This window comes from Xiphophorus hellerii, chromosome 6 (genome assembly GCF_003331165.1).
Source record: "Xiphophorus hellerii strain 12219 chromosome 6, Xiphophorus_hellerii-4.1, whole genome shotgun sequence".
Lineage (NCBI taxonomy): Eukaryota > Metazoa > Chordata > Actinopteri > Cyprinodontiformes > Poeciliidae > Xiphophorus > Xiphophorus hellerii.
In genome coordinates, this window is record NC_045677.1 from 5,042,314 (window position 1) to 5,059,059 (window position 16,746).

The 16,746-nt window shown below is 38.3% G+C and overlaps 1 protein-coding gene across 2 annotated transcripts in view; it reads right to left on the minus strand.

The window, feature by feature from the left end:
* Positions 1-16,746, minus strand: part of LOC116721342 (cAMP-specific 3',5'-cyclic phosphodiesterase 4B-like) — a 68,337-nt gene that overhangs the window by 44,893 nt on the left and 6,698 nt on the right. For both annotated transcript variants that reach the window (XM_032565000.1, XM_032564999.1), the window contains exon 3: positions 4,470-4,581. In XM_032565000.1, coding sequence (XP_032420891.1) covers positions 4,470-4,511 — 42 coding nt within the window. In that variant the 5' untranslated portion in view covers positions 4,512-4,581. The remainder of the gene's footprint in view (positions 1-4,469; positions 4,582-16,746) is intronic.

The following is a 16,746-nucleotide window of genomic DNA, read 5'->3' on the forward strand; positions in this document are numbered from 1 at the left end:
CAAGCCAAAGCACTGGGGGAAACAGGAGTGGGCTGGCACAGCTCATTTCCTTCCACTTTATGTTCACCACATGCAAGAGGAAATGAAACACGCCAAAAGGTTTCAAATGAGGGAGGGAGGCGTGGAGGCTTCATGACGACAAAGCGGGAAGGGGGCGGGGGAGGAATTCCTCGTGGACGAGGCAGGCAACAAATTGTCTGTTGTCAGTGTGTGTAGGGTGAAAGCGAGTGGATGAAGAGGATGAGTGGGCAAGAGACTGAATCTGACAGAAAGTGAGAGTAAAAAGATGAGAGCTACAGTCTGGCCAGATCTCAGAACTCAACTATTTCACTTCATGGATGTTGCAAGTCTTTTCTTCCTCTTATCGCCTTCAGTCACTTAGGATTAGGGATTTTCCAAATCAGTTCCAGTCAGATGTTATATTAAAGTTTATAAATCAATGTCAGGTGTATGCCTGAAAACCGAGTAGCTTAAAGTGAGGTAAATTAACAGAACAAATCTCATCTTTATTATGGTGAACATTGTTACTGTTTCCTACTTTACAGTCACTGTCCAATGACTAATGCCGAAGTATCTGTTCTACCTGACAGACACAGATATTTAGAAAAAAATTAAAAGGTGTTTCTGCAGGTCTGCTTTAATGTACTGCTCCAGTTCAGGGAAAATGGGTTCATATCCCAACCACAATATTGTATATCTGTTGTTTTTTTTCCAATGATGAAGTAAGAAACATCGACTTCGAACAGGGTTAACAAGTCCAAGCCTGCGAGTGTTGGTGAAGGAGTGAACCTAAAAGTAGCAGGATAGTAGACTTTGTTCATTCTTATTTCCTAACTTGCAGAATGAGTGTTTTTGTATTTAGCACTCATGCTCCATCCCGTATTCCTGCACCTCCAGTCAAATCATGAGCCAACAAAGCGCGTTTTCTCCCAATCCGTAGCCTTGAATCTTGTGCTAAGTTTATTTTATTTTATTTTATTTATTTTTTGGGGGAGGACAGTGAGTTTTTCCTTGCCATTGCTGACCGTTTTTTTCTGTTTGTGTGGATAAGAAAGCTGAGCTGAGTCAAGCCCCGCCTCACCAGGTAACGACAGTAACTACTGTACACTTTATGCTGATTGCCTATAAAAACAAATTCTGTGAAATTCCACATTTTGTTGTGAATTCTATTTTATTGTGTTCTGTTCCACAATTCAATCCACGTTTTCCTCATCGATCAGAGGGCCCTACTTGTTGTCCTGTTTGGCAGAGGCGTCCAACACAGACTTCTGATTTGGCTGGTTGACAGTATTTGCTTTATAAAATGACATCTACTCACTTTTAAACAATTTATCTGGTTTATCTGGATATGCTTAGATTTTCCCAAAATACGACTAAAAGTACGCCCCACCTCGTTCTTGTAACCTTAACATCGTCCTTGGTATTCACATAGGTGGCTCAGTCACTGAATTGTTTTAAGCTAGAATGGTTTTAACATGTCGTTTTTTAATGTTTTGTTAGCCTGAATTATCGTGGCACCCAAGTGTTCCTTTGTTTTAAAAAAGTTCAATGGAAGATTGAAAGCTCCTTTTAAACAAAAGTCACTACCAGTGAATGCGGGGATGCACAAAGTCAAAAATCAATAAGACTGTTAAATGCAAAACAGAGACCTGACAATAAGAGCAAAGGACTCTGATAAAATAAACATAAACTCTGATGGTTTTTCCAGGCTGATAGGCAGTAAGGACAGCTCTGTTGACTCTCTTGCTCTTTCCAGGGAAAGTAATTTGTCTGATTTATTGCCCCCGTCTATTCCAGATATATTGTGCCTGCAGCAGAGCATCACTGAAGATGCAGTCTGACAGAACACGACTACTCTAACCACTGATCCCAGGCTCTTGTCAAATCAATATTAAAGGCAGCCATCCCTTGTCAATAATTCAGGGCTTTTGATGTTTCACTACTAAATAATTTTAGCTATTTAATACCAATATCAGACTTCAAGACATGAGATTCTAATGCTCTATGATATCTACTCTGTCCAATTTGCATTTTAATATTCAACTGCTTTACTCCCAGTGTAAAGTTCGGTCTGACATATGAGATCATGCATCAGTTATGTTGCAGTAAAAAGCTTAAATCTGCAGTATGTCTTATAAAAGGCCGTTTAAATGGGGGGAAAACAATGAACCTTGCAGAAAGTTGGAACAGCTATACTCTGTGATAATAAAAAGGGTTTCTTGGCACAGAAAAAAACAGTCTGCTGTCTCCAAGGCGCTTCCAGGAAAGCTTTTTGAAGGCAGCCTTCATAAATGAGGTAGGTGCGCGACAGCATCTAACAGCTCTGCACGGTGACTGAACTCTCGGGTGATTATTGAACTCACGGTTTAAAGATTCAAGAAGTAGAATCTCATTGAAAGGTGGAAGATGAAATCTCAAGAATTTTGTTTGATGTAGAAGAGAGAGAAAATGCGGGTAGGTAGTCTCAGTTCATGTAAATAACTCAAGTAATAAAGCCTGCTGATTTGCATCTGAATTAAATTGTACACCAAGGTTTAGCGATGCACTCAACTCAAGGAGGTGCAAGCTATAACGCTGTTAGCCAACGTAGTGTACAGCCATGTTAGTGCTTGCTCATCAAGTTAACTGTAAATGAATAAATAAATAGCGCTTCTTGAGGAAAACGTTACAGTGATGAGAAATATTTTCATCATCATATGAGACCTGGTTTCTACCCCTAATTATACATGAATTAAGGACTCCTGTGGTTATTCTATGCATCAGAACTACAGTTGCTAATTCATTATTTACTTGTTTATTGATGAGTGGATCATGTTATGAAGGGATGGTCTGTTGAAAGGAGACTAATTTATAACAAATTGTTTCTGGTGTGAAGGTTTGCCAAAGATTTTTCAAAGTGCACGCTTCATTAACCGATCTGTCGCTATTGTTCTATGGCTTTAAAAGATTATTAATTGCCTATTTTTAAAGAGGCAGTATTATAAAATTAAACTTTTTATGAGCTTTACAGAATGTTATTCCCTCATCAAAAGCATACCTGGAGTGTTGACTTGATATCTGAGAAATCCTTTAATCTCCATAACATTCAGCTATGCAAAACGGACCTGGCTCCTTCGAGGCTCAGCTCCTCCTCTGAGCTGCCGTTTCCACGCTTCAGCGTTTCTGCCTCACAGATCAGCCCTCCTCCCGCGACTCCCTCACTCAGCTCCTTCAGACTAGCAAGCAGCAATTAGCAAACACCCGTTGGAACTGCTCATCTGCTGAGCTCTTTACAGGAGCTACTTCTCAGTGAAACTCTGGTGAAAATGTGGTGAAAGGGTTGATGGAGGAAAAAGCATTGTGACGACTTCCTGAAGACAGAGTTTCAGGAAGAGCAGGAGTTTTTAAAGAAACAGAGGCCCAATTTTAAAGCAAAATTTCCTTAAAGTCATATTTGATACATATAGCCTTTTTGTATCAACTGAAGTTAATATAGTTACTTTATTGGGCTATAAAATGGCACTATGTGCCTGGAATACACATAATACAGCCCCTAAGGCAGTGCAGATGTATGTCATTTAGTCTAACCAAACCTTGCTATGTGAGGTTAGCAGAGCCCATTGGATCTTTACATTAATGTCTCCATCCGTTCCAGGATCCTATCATCAATCACTTTCTGATAATGAGGATAATTGCAGTTCAACCTCATTTTAATATCTTTAATTTCTTCACATTTCTTTTAGGTGTAAAAAACCCCAAAACAAAACAAGAATTTCTTGTGTTCTGTTTGTTAAATATTGATTAATATATGCTGTGGTATGAGTGGAGAGGAGCAGAGGGAGGCCAGTCGCAGAAGGGACACTTTCATCATCAGGGTCTGGCCTGTCCTCTAGCTCCATTTGGAGGATGTCAAAGTAAGCGATCTGGCTTTCCTGCCAGTAATAAACACCAGTTGTGTAGAGGAGAAACAGATGGCCCACTCTGTCACATTTTTTGTCCATTTTTCCTTTTATCCATATTTCCAATCAGTCTATGATCTGAATGTTTTCTGCAGAGCACTGTGTTTACTCTTATCATGCTCTGGCTTATTTAGAAGTATGCATACTATGCAATTGCTTATACACAGAAATAACACTCCATCCTAAAATATGAATGTACACCCCAACACACACGCCCTCTTCTGTCCCTCTCTGCAGTGTGTCCTGCTGAATAACGGTCTGTTGTGAATAGTACAGTCATCTGTTAATGAGTCACAAACCACCTTCTGGACACGTTGTGCCGAACTGCCGCTGTGTTTTTCTGCTACACCACATTGTGTCTTTTTGCTCAGGAGCAAAGCGGATGGGTAGGGGTGTGTAGCATTTTCAGAAAGTGTGTCATCAGTGTGTGAAAGGTGAAGGGCAGAAATTCAAATGAGAGAAAAAAAAACACAAATCCAACAAATACAAGGACAGAAAATCAGATGAACGGTTGGAAAATTCGGTACTTACCTCACCGGGTGCAACTCCATGAGCACTTCTGCTTTTCTTCATCTTGAGGGACTCTTAATCAGACTCCCTTTGTCACCTCTTCTCTGTCCAGCTTTGAAAAGCTACAGCAGTGCTGCAAACGGGAGACAGAGAAAGGAAGGCACACACAAGGTTACAAAATCTGTGTATATCTGGATATTTAAAGTTATAAGGCAAGGCCAAGTGCATTTATAAAGCACAATTCATATCAATCAACCAAATTTTATTTGAATAGCACATTTCATCAGCAAGGCATGTCAAACTGCTTTACATCATAACAAACAAAAACACAAAGTGATGCAACATAGAATCAACAATCAAAACATGACATTAAGTAAAGTTCCATCAATAAATTTGTAATTGATTACATTTCAAATACAATTCCAAACAGGTGGGTTTTTAGTTGAGATTTAAAAGAAGTCAGTGTTTCAGCTGTTTTACAGTTTTCTGGAAGTTTGTTCCAGATTTGTGGTGCATAGATTCTGAAAGCTGCTTCTCCTCGTTTGGTTCTGGTTCTGGGGATGCAGAGCAGAACCAGAACCGGAAGACCTGAGAGGTCTGGAAGGTTGATACAACAACAGCAGATCTTTAATGTATTGTGGTGCTAAGCCGTTCAGTGATTTGTAAACTAACAACAGTATTTTAAAGTCTATTATTTGAACTACAGGGAGCCAGTGTAGCGACTTTAAAACTGGTGTTATGTGCTCTATCTTCCTGGTTTTAGTGAGACTCCGGTCCAGAAGACATTTCTTCATAGGTATCTTGTGAATGCAGCAAATGAGTAGAGGAGCAGAGAGGGCATGGTGGGGGGGAAGAAGGGAACCAGTCGCTCTGTCTTCAGTCGATGTATCAGCTTGTTTTGGAAAAGTTTGCTCCTGATAAACGGAGGGTTCCATCCTAGTCAGACATCCTTGAGCCTGTTCTTCTGAAGCGATGATCACGTTGCTGTCCTTGTTGATAAAATGAAAAAGATTTGCAGTGAGTAGCTTTGTCCTATGTTTATTAAGATTGCGTCCGCCTCTTCCAAAAAAGGTGGAAGCGCTGACAATAGATCCAGAGGTTATCAATGAAGGTCACTGAGCTGGCAGAGCAGGTTTTAATAAGCCATGTTTATCATGACCAGCCTGGAGTGTTTTTCGTCTGATGGAATTGGACCACTGAGAAATAACTTCATTTTTAACTTTCCCATAGTGTTCAGAAGAATATTAAAGTCCTGTTTCAGAATCTCAGATTTCTGCTTTGCCACATCGTTGGCTCCAACATGCACAACTAAAGTCTCAATATTTGGCTGATCAGTGGTTAGAGAGAGAACTTTGCGAGTTAAATCAGATACAGTGTCACCAGGAAAAGAAATCACTCTTGTTTTCTTGGGATTGCAAACGTGACTGATTCCATTTACTGCCTCATCTCCAACAATAAGCACTTTTGGCATACCTTTCGTTTTCCTGGTGGTCGCTTTGTCCTTTGGAGCTTTGGGGGGTGGATGTGTTGGTCTTGCCTCATTGGTGATGCTTGAAGGCGACGTTTCGCTCAGAGGCTCAGGCTGAAGTGGAGAAAATCTGCTTTTCAGTGGGATTCCCACGGAGTCAGAATGTTTTAAGGCTTGGGCTGGTCGCTTTGTCCTTGGGAGCGGGGTCGGTGGAGCCGTTTGGTTCCAGCTGCTTGTTTGTTTTTCTTTGGCGGAGCAGGTGTTGAAGTTGAAGGTGGGTTTCGGCTCAAAGCCGGCCACGCTGATTCGTCCAGGTGAGGGGTTCTCCCTGTTAGTCGTCTCATGGGAGTCGCAGTGTGAGACTTTTGTTTCGGCTTGGCACCCAGAGCGTTTCAGGGTGACCTGCTTGGTACGGGGTGTACAACCTCTCCGTTAATTTGAGGAAGAGTTGTTTCATTTCCACAATTAGCGTTTATCTCAAAGTTCACCTCCAGCCGTTGAATCTTCATTTCTATAAACTGAAGTCATTGTATAATACTGGTGATGTCCCTGGGGTCGGCCGGAGGCATTTTGCCTTGGAAGTGAAAAAAGTAAGGTAAAAATAAAAGTGTGTATGTGTTGTCCAATGTGGTAATGGCTAACTAGCTTTTGCATTCATGGCAGGCTAACAGGAAGAAGCAGCAGAGAGCAAGGGGGGCAAAGGGAGAAGGGATGAGCAGTCTGCACATAAGCATGATTGACAGCGCTAAGACCCTCCTTCTGGTTCTGATTGGTTGTTTCTACGTAGCACTGGGAGAAAAGGAACTCAATTTTTTCAGATTATCTGTCTCTTACCATGCTGTCATGACATACAACTTTTTTAAAAAATGTGTTAAAAAATACACTTATAAAAATTACATACTGCAGCTTTAAATAATATGTTGACCACTTTCTCATACATCTTATTTTAATGGACTGAATTCATGAACTAACCACTAAAAGCGATTTGTTCTACAGCCCGTAATAACAAACAAACCCACACACATTCATAGACTGACACACAGATCTGTTGGCAACCTGGGACTAAGTGCCTTAACATGTGGCAGAGAGGAATAGAACATGTGTTGGAATAGAACCCAAAACCTTCCAATTGTGTGGCACAGCTACTGTTCCCAGAACCCTTCTTGTATCTTACAAAATGATCAGAATAAGTTGAATCTATATCTCCAGGTCAAACCGTTACAAAATTATAATAGATACTTTCCTACACATAATGTTAGGTAGCTGAGACCAGCCAGGTAAAAACCACACACACAGACACACATATCAGCAGTGCCCTGATTTGTGTGCGCTCATTAAAAAGTAAGGCTCAGTTGGGTTATCATCCCTAACTCTCGTCTATCCCACTGTAATTAAAGTAGAGTGTTTACAGAGTATTTAAGATCAACTATCTGGAAGTGTTGGAGTGAGTTTGTAAGAATTAAAAGGACACAGAAGGATGAGGCATCACCCCTCGGTGCAGAGGGAATCTTTCAATCTGATGCGAACATCTGAAATGGCAGGGAACTCTAAAGTGGTGCTAATGAGAGCAATCTGCAATGAAGCAAGCAAGCAGGAGGTTCAGCTTTCAGAAGAAAGTTGTCTAAGTGAGAGCTCTGTAAAAGAAAAAACTAAGGTAGAGAGAAAAAGTGCGGAAGAGATGAGGGAGAAAACGTTTTTTATAAGCTTCTTTTTTTAACGGTAATATACAATATTTAGAATCAGAGACAAAACATTATTATGAATGAAAATCTCTACAATAGCAGGGAGTATTCAAATGACAAAGCCACACAGTTTGAAACGGATATTCATGCATCCCACAGAATTAACTGCAGTCAGTGCTGATTCAGACACGGCCAATTTTAAATTGCCAGCATTGAGGTGGCCATGACCCTCTAATAGAAAACTAACAGAAAAAACTATGGATGAAAGAAATAGGAGAAAGGGTATAAATAAAACATTTTCACAAGACATGCAATTTTCTCACTATAACAATCACACTACCTCAGTGTTAAGAGAGCTGCATCTTAAAAAGCATGGTCTGTGTTGCCTGAGGTCAATCTTCTGTCATTGGCCAGCCAGCTCTGGAGGCAGTGGCTGTACCCTCATCAATAACAAAACAACCAGAGTCAACGGAAAATTACCACAAGGCAGACATGAGTGACTAATCAATGTGACAGAAACGTATCAATGTTTTCCATGTCCGTATTGACCCCAGCTGAGTTCCACCCACATCAGCCCTGCCTGGCAGGCCCTGCCTTGTGGTTCATGTCTTTGCTGCGATTGCAAATGAAGCTGTTTAATTGCAAAAGATCGTTTATCTGCTGGAAGCTAAAGAACTTTGCTCTCAGCCTCCAAAACACGCAGCTGTGTGTAATGTTACAGCTGCTTCCTCCTGGCTGACATAGACAGCTAGCTATCTCTAGCTGGCTAGCATAATAGCCAAGATGGCAAAAGAAAAATCATACAGGTATTTAGCTTTATTTAGGATCTAAAACTGCTGATGGTTAATAACATGAACAGCGGAGCCACAGCAGGTGGAAGATGTTTGGAGGAATTGTTCAATCTTTAAATTCAACTTGCTTCTTCAATAATTCTGTAAGACATGTCGAAAGGATTTTCTACATGTAGTCAATAGCTGTTTGTTTTTATTTCATTGCAATCCAATTCTCAGTTCGACTACTTCATTCAATAACCCATAGACCCCTCTCTCTGAAAAATAAGTAGGTGGATCTGCAGGTTATATATGTGGTGGATCTGAATTCGGTTTTAAAGTATTAATGATGGGAGGGAAAAAAAAGACTGGCTTAATGCATCACATATTTCATATAGCATATTGTTAAAATGTTTGACAAGGAACGTTATTACTGTTTACATTGAGATTGAGAAGGATTTTTGAAATAAGAAGGAAATGAACATACTCTACAGTAAACGGAGTTTGCTTAGCATGACAGCATTGCTTTGAAACGGCATCACCACAAAACATAGCATAATATACAGCAACCTGGATAATCTTACTCAAACCCTAACCTAACCCAAAATAATTTTAAATGTTTAGAAAGATCAAGGTGACCAAGTTTTATTATGTAAGAAAATGACCTGGAAAAAGAATACATTTCTGAATTGACTGTAATTATACATTGTGACATTTTAAATATATAAAATGAAGGTTCAATATTGTCACCTTCCAAAAATAATGACTTGTCCTTTTTGGCCAAAAAGTGATTTTTTTTAACCTACATCATTTACAGGCAAAAAAAAAAATGATAAGCTATTATTTTAGGAAGGTGACAACATATAAAGTTTAACCAAAAGTGTTCAGTTTAATTTTCAAGGTTTGTTAGGAAAATGATCAAATATTCACTTCCTCTTTCTGTGTTTGGACTTTCACTCTCAACTAATATTGACTGCAGCTTTAATACAATGTCACATCCAAGCCCCTCCGCCCAATCCTCATTACGGTTTAGCAGGCAAGACAGATTGCTTAGATATTATAGTAGTTTACATTATATTAGAAGCTAAGATATTACTTTCTCAGACTGACAGTTCTTGTGGTTAGGTCTTCAGCTCCCACACCCACTTAGTCAAATTGCTGCCCTCTAAATTTGGAGAGTGGCCACATTGTGTTCATTATAGTAATGGCCTTCTTGGAGAAGAGTATCCCTTTCTATCTTGCACACAAAGTAGAAGGTATATTCAAAGTTTAAAAAGTAAATAAATGTAGCTAAAAGGGTTTTTAATAGAAAAAAAGTTATGTAATTTTTCTTCAGCAAGCTTTGATTTACATTTTATACCATCCTCTTCACTTATATTGCTGACTGTATATATGGGCAAATTTAAACAAGAAGGTACTTTTCTATCTAGATTTATGCAGCCTAACACACATCTTCTTTACTTGAATAATATGTTCTCCAGTTTTTCACCGTTGTAAAAACTGTCTAATAAAAATGAGCATCTAAGTCGGTTTGTATTTGTAACCCAAGAAAACACATCAAATTATTTAAAAATTCCTCAACACTGACAAATTCTTAAAAAGTGCAAATTAAAACGCTTCATTTATTTTCATGCAAATTCATAGGAGTGCCAGTAGGTGTGGCACATGACTTTGTAAGATAAAAAAAAAAGATCTCGCATTTTTTAAAATTTCTTAGTTAAAATTAAAGGTCGGGGGATGATAATACAATAGAAGATGGATGTATTTCAATGTTTTTCACGAGAGAGAAAGAGAATTTCTTTAACATTGATTAATATTTTGAAAATACACTAAGGCACAGTATTAATTTGTCCAACATGCTAAATGGAAATCTGTCACAGTTAAGGTAAAGTGATCTTTCAATGAGGTAAATGATCAGAGATCCTGGTGAGTGGTGAGGTCCTGTAATGCCCTGCAAAGACAGATGTAAACCTTCATTTTTGAGAACTATAAATATTTCAGGAAAAAGTCCATCAGGTCACTGTGTGTTCTTGCCATCTGAGACCATGAACACCTGATCAGCTTACAAACTGCAAAAAAAGAAGAAAAAAACGCTCAAAAAGTAAGGCTGTGTATACAGCCTTACTGAGTTTTATAATAGGTAACCAGGGGAGTACTCTGAACCTCAAAGAGACCACTTATCGAGAACTTACCCACAACATACAATTAAACGTTTCAAACTTCAGTCAAGACAATATTCTTCACCCCCTTGTAGTAATACTGTTTCGGATTCAACCTTAGGAAAGCAAGAATCCCAAACAGTGATGTTTAAATTCTTGTCACCAATGAGAACTATTAACAGAGGGTCTTTTCCATGCAGCTAGCTCCAGTGCTAATGTGTTAATGTTTTCATAGAAATATCTCTTCCTGTGGGATTTATTTATCATTTTTGTGAGAAATGAGAAATAAAATCTAATTTATCTCTCAAAGAAGCAAATGCTACCTCAGCTCCATCTCTTTGATTGGTCAAAGGAAACCACTTTCTTTCATGGAAACAACCAGTGAAAACAATGATATTTCTTAAACTAATTCTTGCTTTTAGTAATGCTAATGCGCTTAAAACATCTAAAACCATGTGGGTGTTTTAACACCTTCACTTTTCATGCAGTTTGCTAAAAAGAAAATAATAATAAATCACTTATGTGGCGTTGTCTTTGTGTGACCCATCAGAGTGTGCGGTGAAACTGATGTGAGCGCATATGTCTATCTAAGTGAACAATAATTTGTGGTGTTGAGAGCCTGTTCCTGATCCTCAGGACCAAAAAAAAAGCATGAAATTTCATGTGTGTTTCATACATGAACCACTTTGTTGAAACGCAAACAACTGTGTTCACAACTTAAAGCTATTCCTTGGATGAAAACAAAACCGACACGCCAAGGTACACCATGAAGTGGCAGAAATTACAAAGCAAAACTGCAGGATTTAAGAAAAATACAAGGGAATACACTTGGACGTCGTGGCATGTGCATTCGATACGTTTTCCTTCGCAGTTAACTCACATCCCTACTTTTGTAAAGCTTGCTACGCCACTGTGATCAACATTATCTCTAATTTATTTCTAATAACTCAATTAAAGGTGACCTGAAGAGAAATTGTTAAGACTCTGCCATTAGCTCTGCAATGAATGTGGACAGAATAGCCTGAGAAAATGACTGCATTCAGACTGGTATACAAAGGTTTGCTGTTTTATAGGGATATAGTTGAAATGACTTCTCATCTTTGCTTCCTCTTCAAAAAGCCCCCTTCCTGATGATTGGCTGCAGCTGCAGATATACGGTGATTAGTTCCTGCTACAAAGGAATTGAACGTTTTACTGTACACTAGGACTTATTGTGCCAGAGCTTCTATTCATGAAGAGGAAACTGAGATGTTCTGCACAATTTACATCTCAAGGACAATGCAAAAACAATTATCTGAAACTCATTTCGTTACATATTCTACTCAGCAATGGAGGCTCAGTGATTACAGTTTTTAAAGTACCGTACAATAAAATGTAAATTCACTGATTGTCAATTTGTAAGACTAAACATTTACCACTAAAAGCTTGTAAAAAGTACAGATTTACTGTATGAAACATGATTTGATGTTAATATATTGATTAGGCTCACTGGACAAATCATGAGACACTACAGCAGTCAAAGGTGAAACCAGATATTTACGTTGAATGAATAGAAAAGGCATAATCAGCTGTCTGACATTACACTAGATCTAACTATTTATTTATTCCAGAAATGTTTTTTACATAATTTAACAATTGTCTTCAATTTCAGAAGTTGACAGACATTTTTGTTTTTATATTTAGTTACCTTTCAAACTTCCTTCTATAAACTTCTGACATCAGTTTGATTGAATTCTGGCCAATTCCTCCTGGCCTTTATAACCAAGTCAGGTTTGTAGGCTGCCTTGCAATCATGCACACACACACACACACCCACCGACACACACACACACACACACACGACCGCACACCCCCACACGCACAGCTCTGCACACAAATTTTCCATGTCACTGGCATAAGGGCTTTAATGGACACTCTAAAACATTGACATTGCTGTTCTTTGGCAACTTCGTAACTAATTAGGATCATTTTCCATTTGGAAATCCCATTTAATTCCCCCTGGCTTCATCTACCAGAGTGATGTTTTGAGATGTTTCGTCAACATTTCCGCATAATGTTTATGATATTTGATGATGTGCATCAGTCCTTTGTTGCTGTAAATCTTGCTGCACAGTTGGGATGGTGCTCTAGTACTTTTCCCCTTTTTTCCTCCAAATATAACACTGGTCAATATGGTCAAACCCTTTAATTATAGTTTCATCAGACCAAATTTTTCTAATTATTGTTTTGTGTTAATCCTAACGGAGATAAAACACTAAAAGTCCGATTTATTGTCAGTCAGTGCTCAGACAGGTCAGTTTATCTAATGTACAATCAAATAAATTTCATCCAGCTAGCCAGAGTACATTAGATTAACTCCTGTTAATCTGTACATGTTTACACTTATTCAGTCAGAAGCTACATGTAATTGATATTTAATTATCTGACCCAAGCTATGTTTCAATGCCAGGATGTCAAAATGTATAAAAAGGGTAGACTGCAGAAACAGAATGTACCCAACTAACTCATGAATCTGTCACATAGCACAACTATACAATGGAGATCTGTGCAGGGTCAGTTCATCATTGTCATACATTTAAAGGTCTAAATACCCAAACAAAGGCACCTCTGTTGTCATAAAAGACATTCTGTGCGTCAGTGTTATAACATCAAAATTCACTCACATCCAGCGGTAAGGCCTTCCAACAAGCTGTGTGTGTTACAATTATGACAGATCCTCTTGACACACACACACAACAGAAAAACGATTTACCAGATCCAATTTAAAAATGAAAGAAGATAAAATTATATCAAAAGTAAATGACAAGATAATGAACTGATCCAACTTACCAATTGCCTCTCCTCTCAGTGAAACGCAGATTTTATTCTGTGTGTACCTTCATAAACTCCCTTCCTGTTTCACTGCTGAATTGGGAAGTAAGTACAATAGATCACAAGACACGATGGCTGCAGACAGCAACAACTTCTACTTGAATGGGAGTGAAACCTTAGGAACAGCAACTATTTTTATGTATTGTTATGATAAACTACTTGTTCCGAAAGCTTAGTGCATTGTTGGGATTTCTATTTTTACTATGTTTTCCAGTTTGGGTTTAACTAGATCATCAATAAATTAAAATGCACTACTTCATTTAATTGGTGTCCTGAAGTCGCCTATTCAATAACTGTAATGTTTTTTTGTTGTTGTTGATTTTTTTGCTTTTCTCAAGTGCAGTACAAAGTGTGTTTGTGATGTTTTGACAGAATTGATGTACAGTGCTTAAATATTTTATCACTTATTTTTTAACACCATGAAAATACTACATACAATGCTGAACTGCATTTGTGTTGCACAGGTAATTGAATCATTTAAGGTAATTTTGCCCTTTGATTTGACTGGTGCTGGAGACCTCTAACATAGAGCCTGAGAGCGCTAATTTTTTACATGTTATTTTACATGTTTGACCAAGTTTGTGAAGCTATTAGTGTATTTAAATGTGCTGTTCTGGTGCAGAGGTACAAAATACATTTATAATTCAGTACATTTATACCTGTGTTTAAAAAAAATGAAACATTTTAAGCCAAGTTAGCTGTGTTTCTGTATTCGATCAGTAGTGTTCAATACTAAACCTCAGATATCGGTATTGGAAGTGAAAAAAGTGGATCGGTGCATCCTTAGCGGAAACTGGCAAAAAGATGGTGGGAATTTTAAAGAGGTGTTTGACTAACTCAAACCAATGAAGACTTACCCATCAATTACTAAGAAGGATATAAATCATTTTCACATCCCTAAATAAATACATTTTAATCTACTAGAGGTAGATTTAAATTTGGGTCTCTTAGATGCTCTTTATAAGAGGCCCACAGACTTTTCCACCACTGCAAATATATAACTACTTTTACATAAGAATAAATTCATTTCCTTAATTATATGTTCAAATTTCTGGACAATAAATGAGTATTTAATCTGATGACAGTGTTTATATTTGCAAACAGCAATAAAACAATAATGTGGAACACCTATTCAGCACAAAAACTGCAAATATATAACTATATATAACTACTAATATAAAAGGCTGTAAAGACGGCATCAATTAATATCATCCCACAATGAGCCCAGGAATAAATGTTCAAAATGATGCATTCAAATCATTGCTGGAATGCAATGGAGGATTTTTCTGCTTGGTCTTTCTAATCTTATCCATCCATCCCACACTGTTTGTGTAGGCATGTCCTACACATAGAGCAGTGGTTGCACTTCGTGCAGCTGTCTTTACTCTGACTAGGCTGGACTGAGATTAAATAAGGGAAAACAGGAATATCCAAACATACTCCAGCTTGTTGAGACTTTTCAGACTACTTTCACAGCTACTTTTAGATCGCTGCGCATCAGAAATGTGATCTAAAACAATTTCAATATCCGTCTGTGTTTAACCCTTTACATTCCAGCTATTACTTTCTGTAGGAGGCTGTGTGGGTGTGGGTGTGTGTGCGTGTGTGACCTTGCGGTTGCATTAGTGGTTTGCGAACCAACATTCCTGATTCCTGAGGTCATTCCAAAACAACAGCAGCATTCTTAACTTTTGACTAAAGCCGACACTGGATCCTCTATCTCGCTTATTTTTTTCCACTTAAATTCACGTCACCTCTGGAAAGAGCTTTGGCAAACCTCTGCAAACGTTCACCTAGGCCTATCAAGATAAACTCTGCAGGAAGATAAACTGTCCCAGAAGTTATTGTGATAAACTACAATATTGTTATTTTGAGACCATTTTCAAATAACATAATTCTAATGCGAGGGCACATTCTCAAAGATTAAGAAACTTTAAGTTCTGATGAACATTTAACACTGGAATTGGAAGACATTTTAAATATCCATAATAAATAAATAAAACAGACAAAAACATGAATTATGAAGTTTCTGTAAACAAAATTGTCCTTCAAAAAGAAGGACAATTTCTTCTTAGGAGTTAGTTGAGATCAAATTACCAGATTGAAAACTTGTCATGCAGTTTTTGGTAAAAAAATAATGAATCATGCAAATGGAAATTATTGAATTTGTTTTAATTTATCATATAATTAATTGATTTATTGCTTGCCATGACAGGTCTACACTCATGTTTTCCTATAACATGCCGAGATACAGCACATAGTGATCCCTGATTTACAATGACCTTTTTTGTGACGTGACCGTCCTTGATGGTGTCAATGAGCGTACGCTGAAACGCTGCCAACTCAGCAGTTTTCCCCGTGATCGTGTGAACCACAACATTTCTGTAACAAAATCCATTTTTTATCGGCCCGATGTAATATTGTATTTTTCCGAGAACAGAATCGCTGAAATAAATGTAACTTTAACGTAGATGTGACAATTCTTGAACACGGCATTTATACAAATTCTATCCTGTAGCTGTCAGTCAGTCCTAACCGGACTGGGCCAAAGTGGAAATATTTCTCTTTCTGTTTGCGTGTGTTTACATTCTGCGCAGCAAAAACGAGCCGTTCAGATCCGAAAGGACTGAGAGGAGTTTTGCCGAGGAAGGAGAGAAACAACACACGGATTTGTGGCAGCTGAAAGATGACGTCGCTATGGAGGCCACATGCAGGGAGCCCACTGCCCTGCTGTACGGCCCGAGAGAGAGAGAGTATGGCCAGACCAAACCTTCTGGGCCAAATGTCCCAGGACTGTTCTGCAGTCACATGTGCTGCTTGTTACGTTAGAGTTGCAAATAAAATCATTATTCATTATTCAAACTTGGCCTTAGCAACAACAATAATTTCAAGATTTACAAAAGGTCCTGAGACAGAAAGCTGCTTTGGACTGGATGGCATTGTTTATTGAGTAAGCTCAAATTAGATGTAATTGACTTTAAATCTTCCTGCTTAATTGGATTGAAGGGGTTGTTTTGGTGCTGTATAAATAAATTGAATTGATCTGTTATGTAAAAACATTTTGTATTTTGTACTGCCCTCCACTATACTCCAAGCTACACATGATTCATGAGGCACTCATATTTTTGCCTCACCTACATTTTAATGACACAGATAAATAATTATTTCATCCCAGACCTTTTTTGCAACAAAGGAAAGAGGGCCACATAAATGGCAGCTGTAGGAGTTAGTGAGTCACTGCGTTTCTGCTCAACGAAACCAATAATTTGATCCGAGCCATTTTTAAAATAAAGAAATATGAGCCCACATTCAAACTCAACGGCCCTAGCGGAAATTTGATGAGGCACT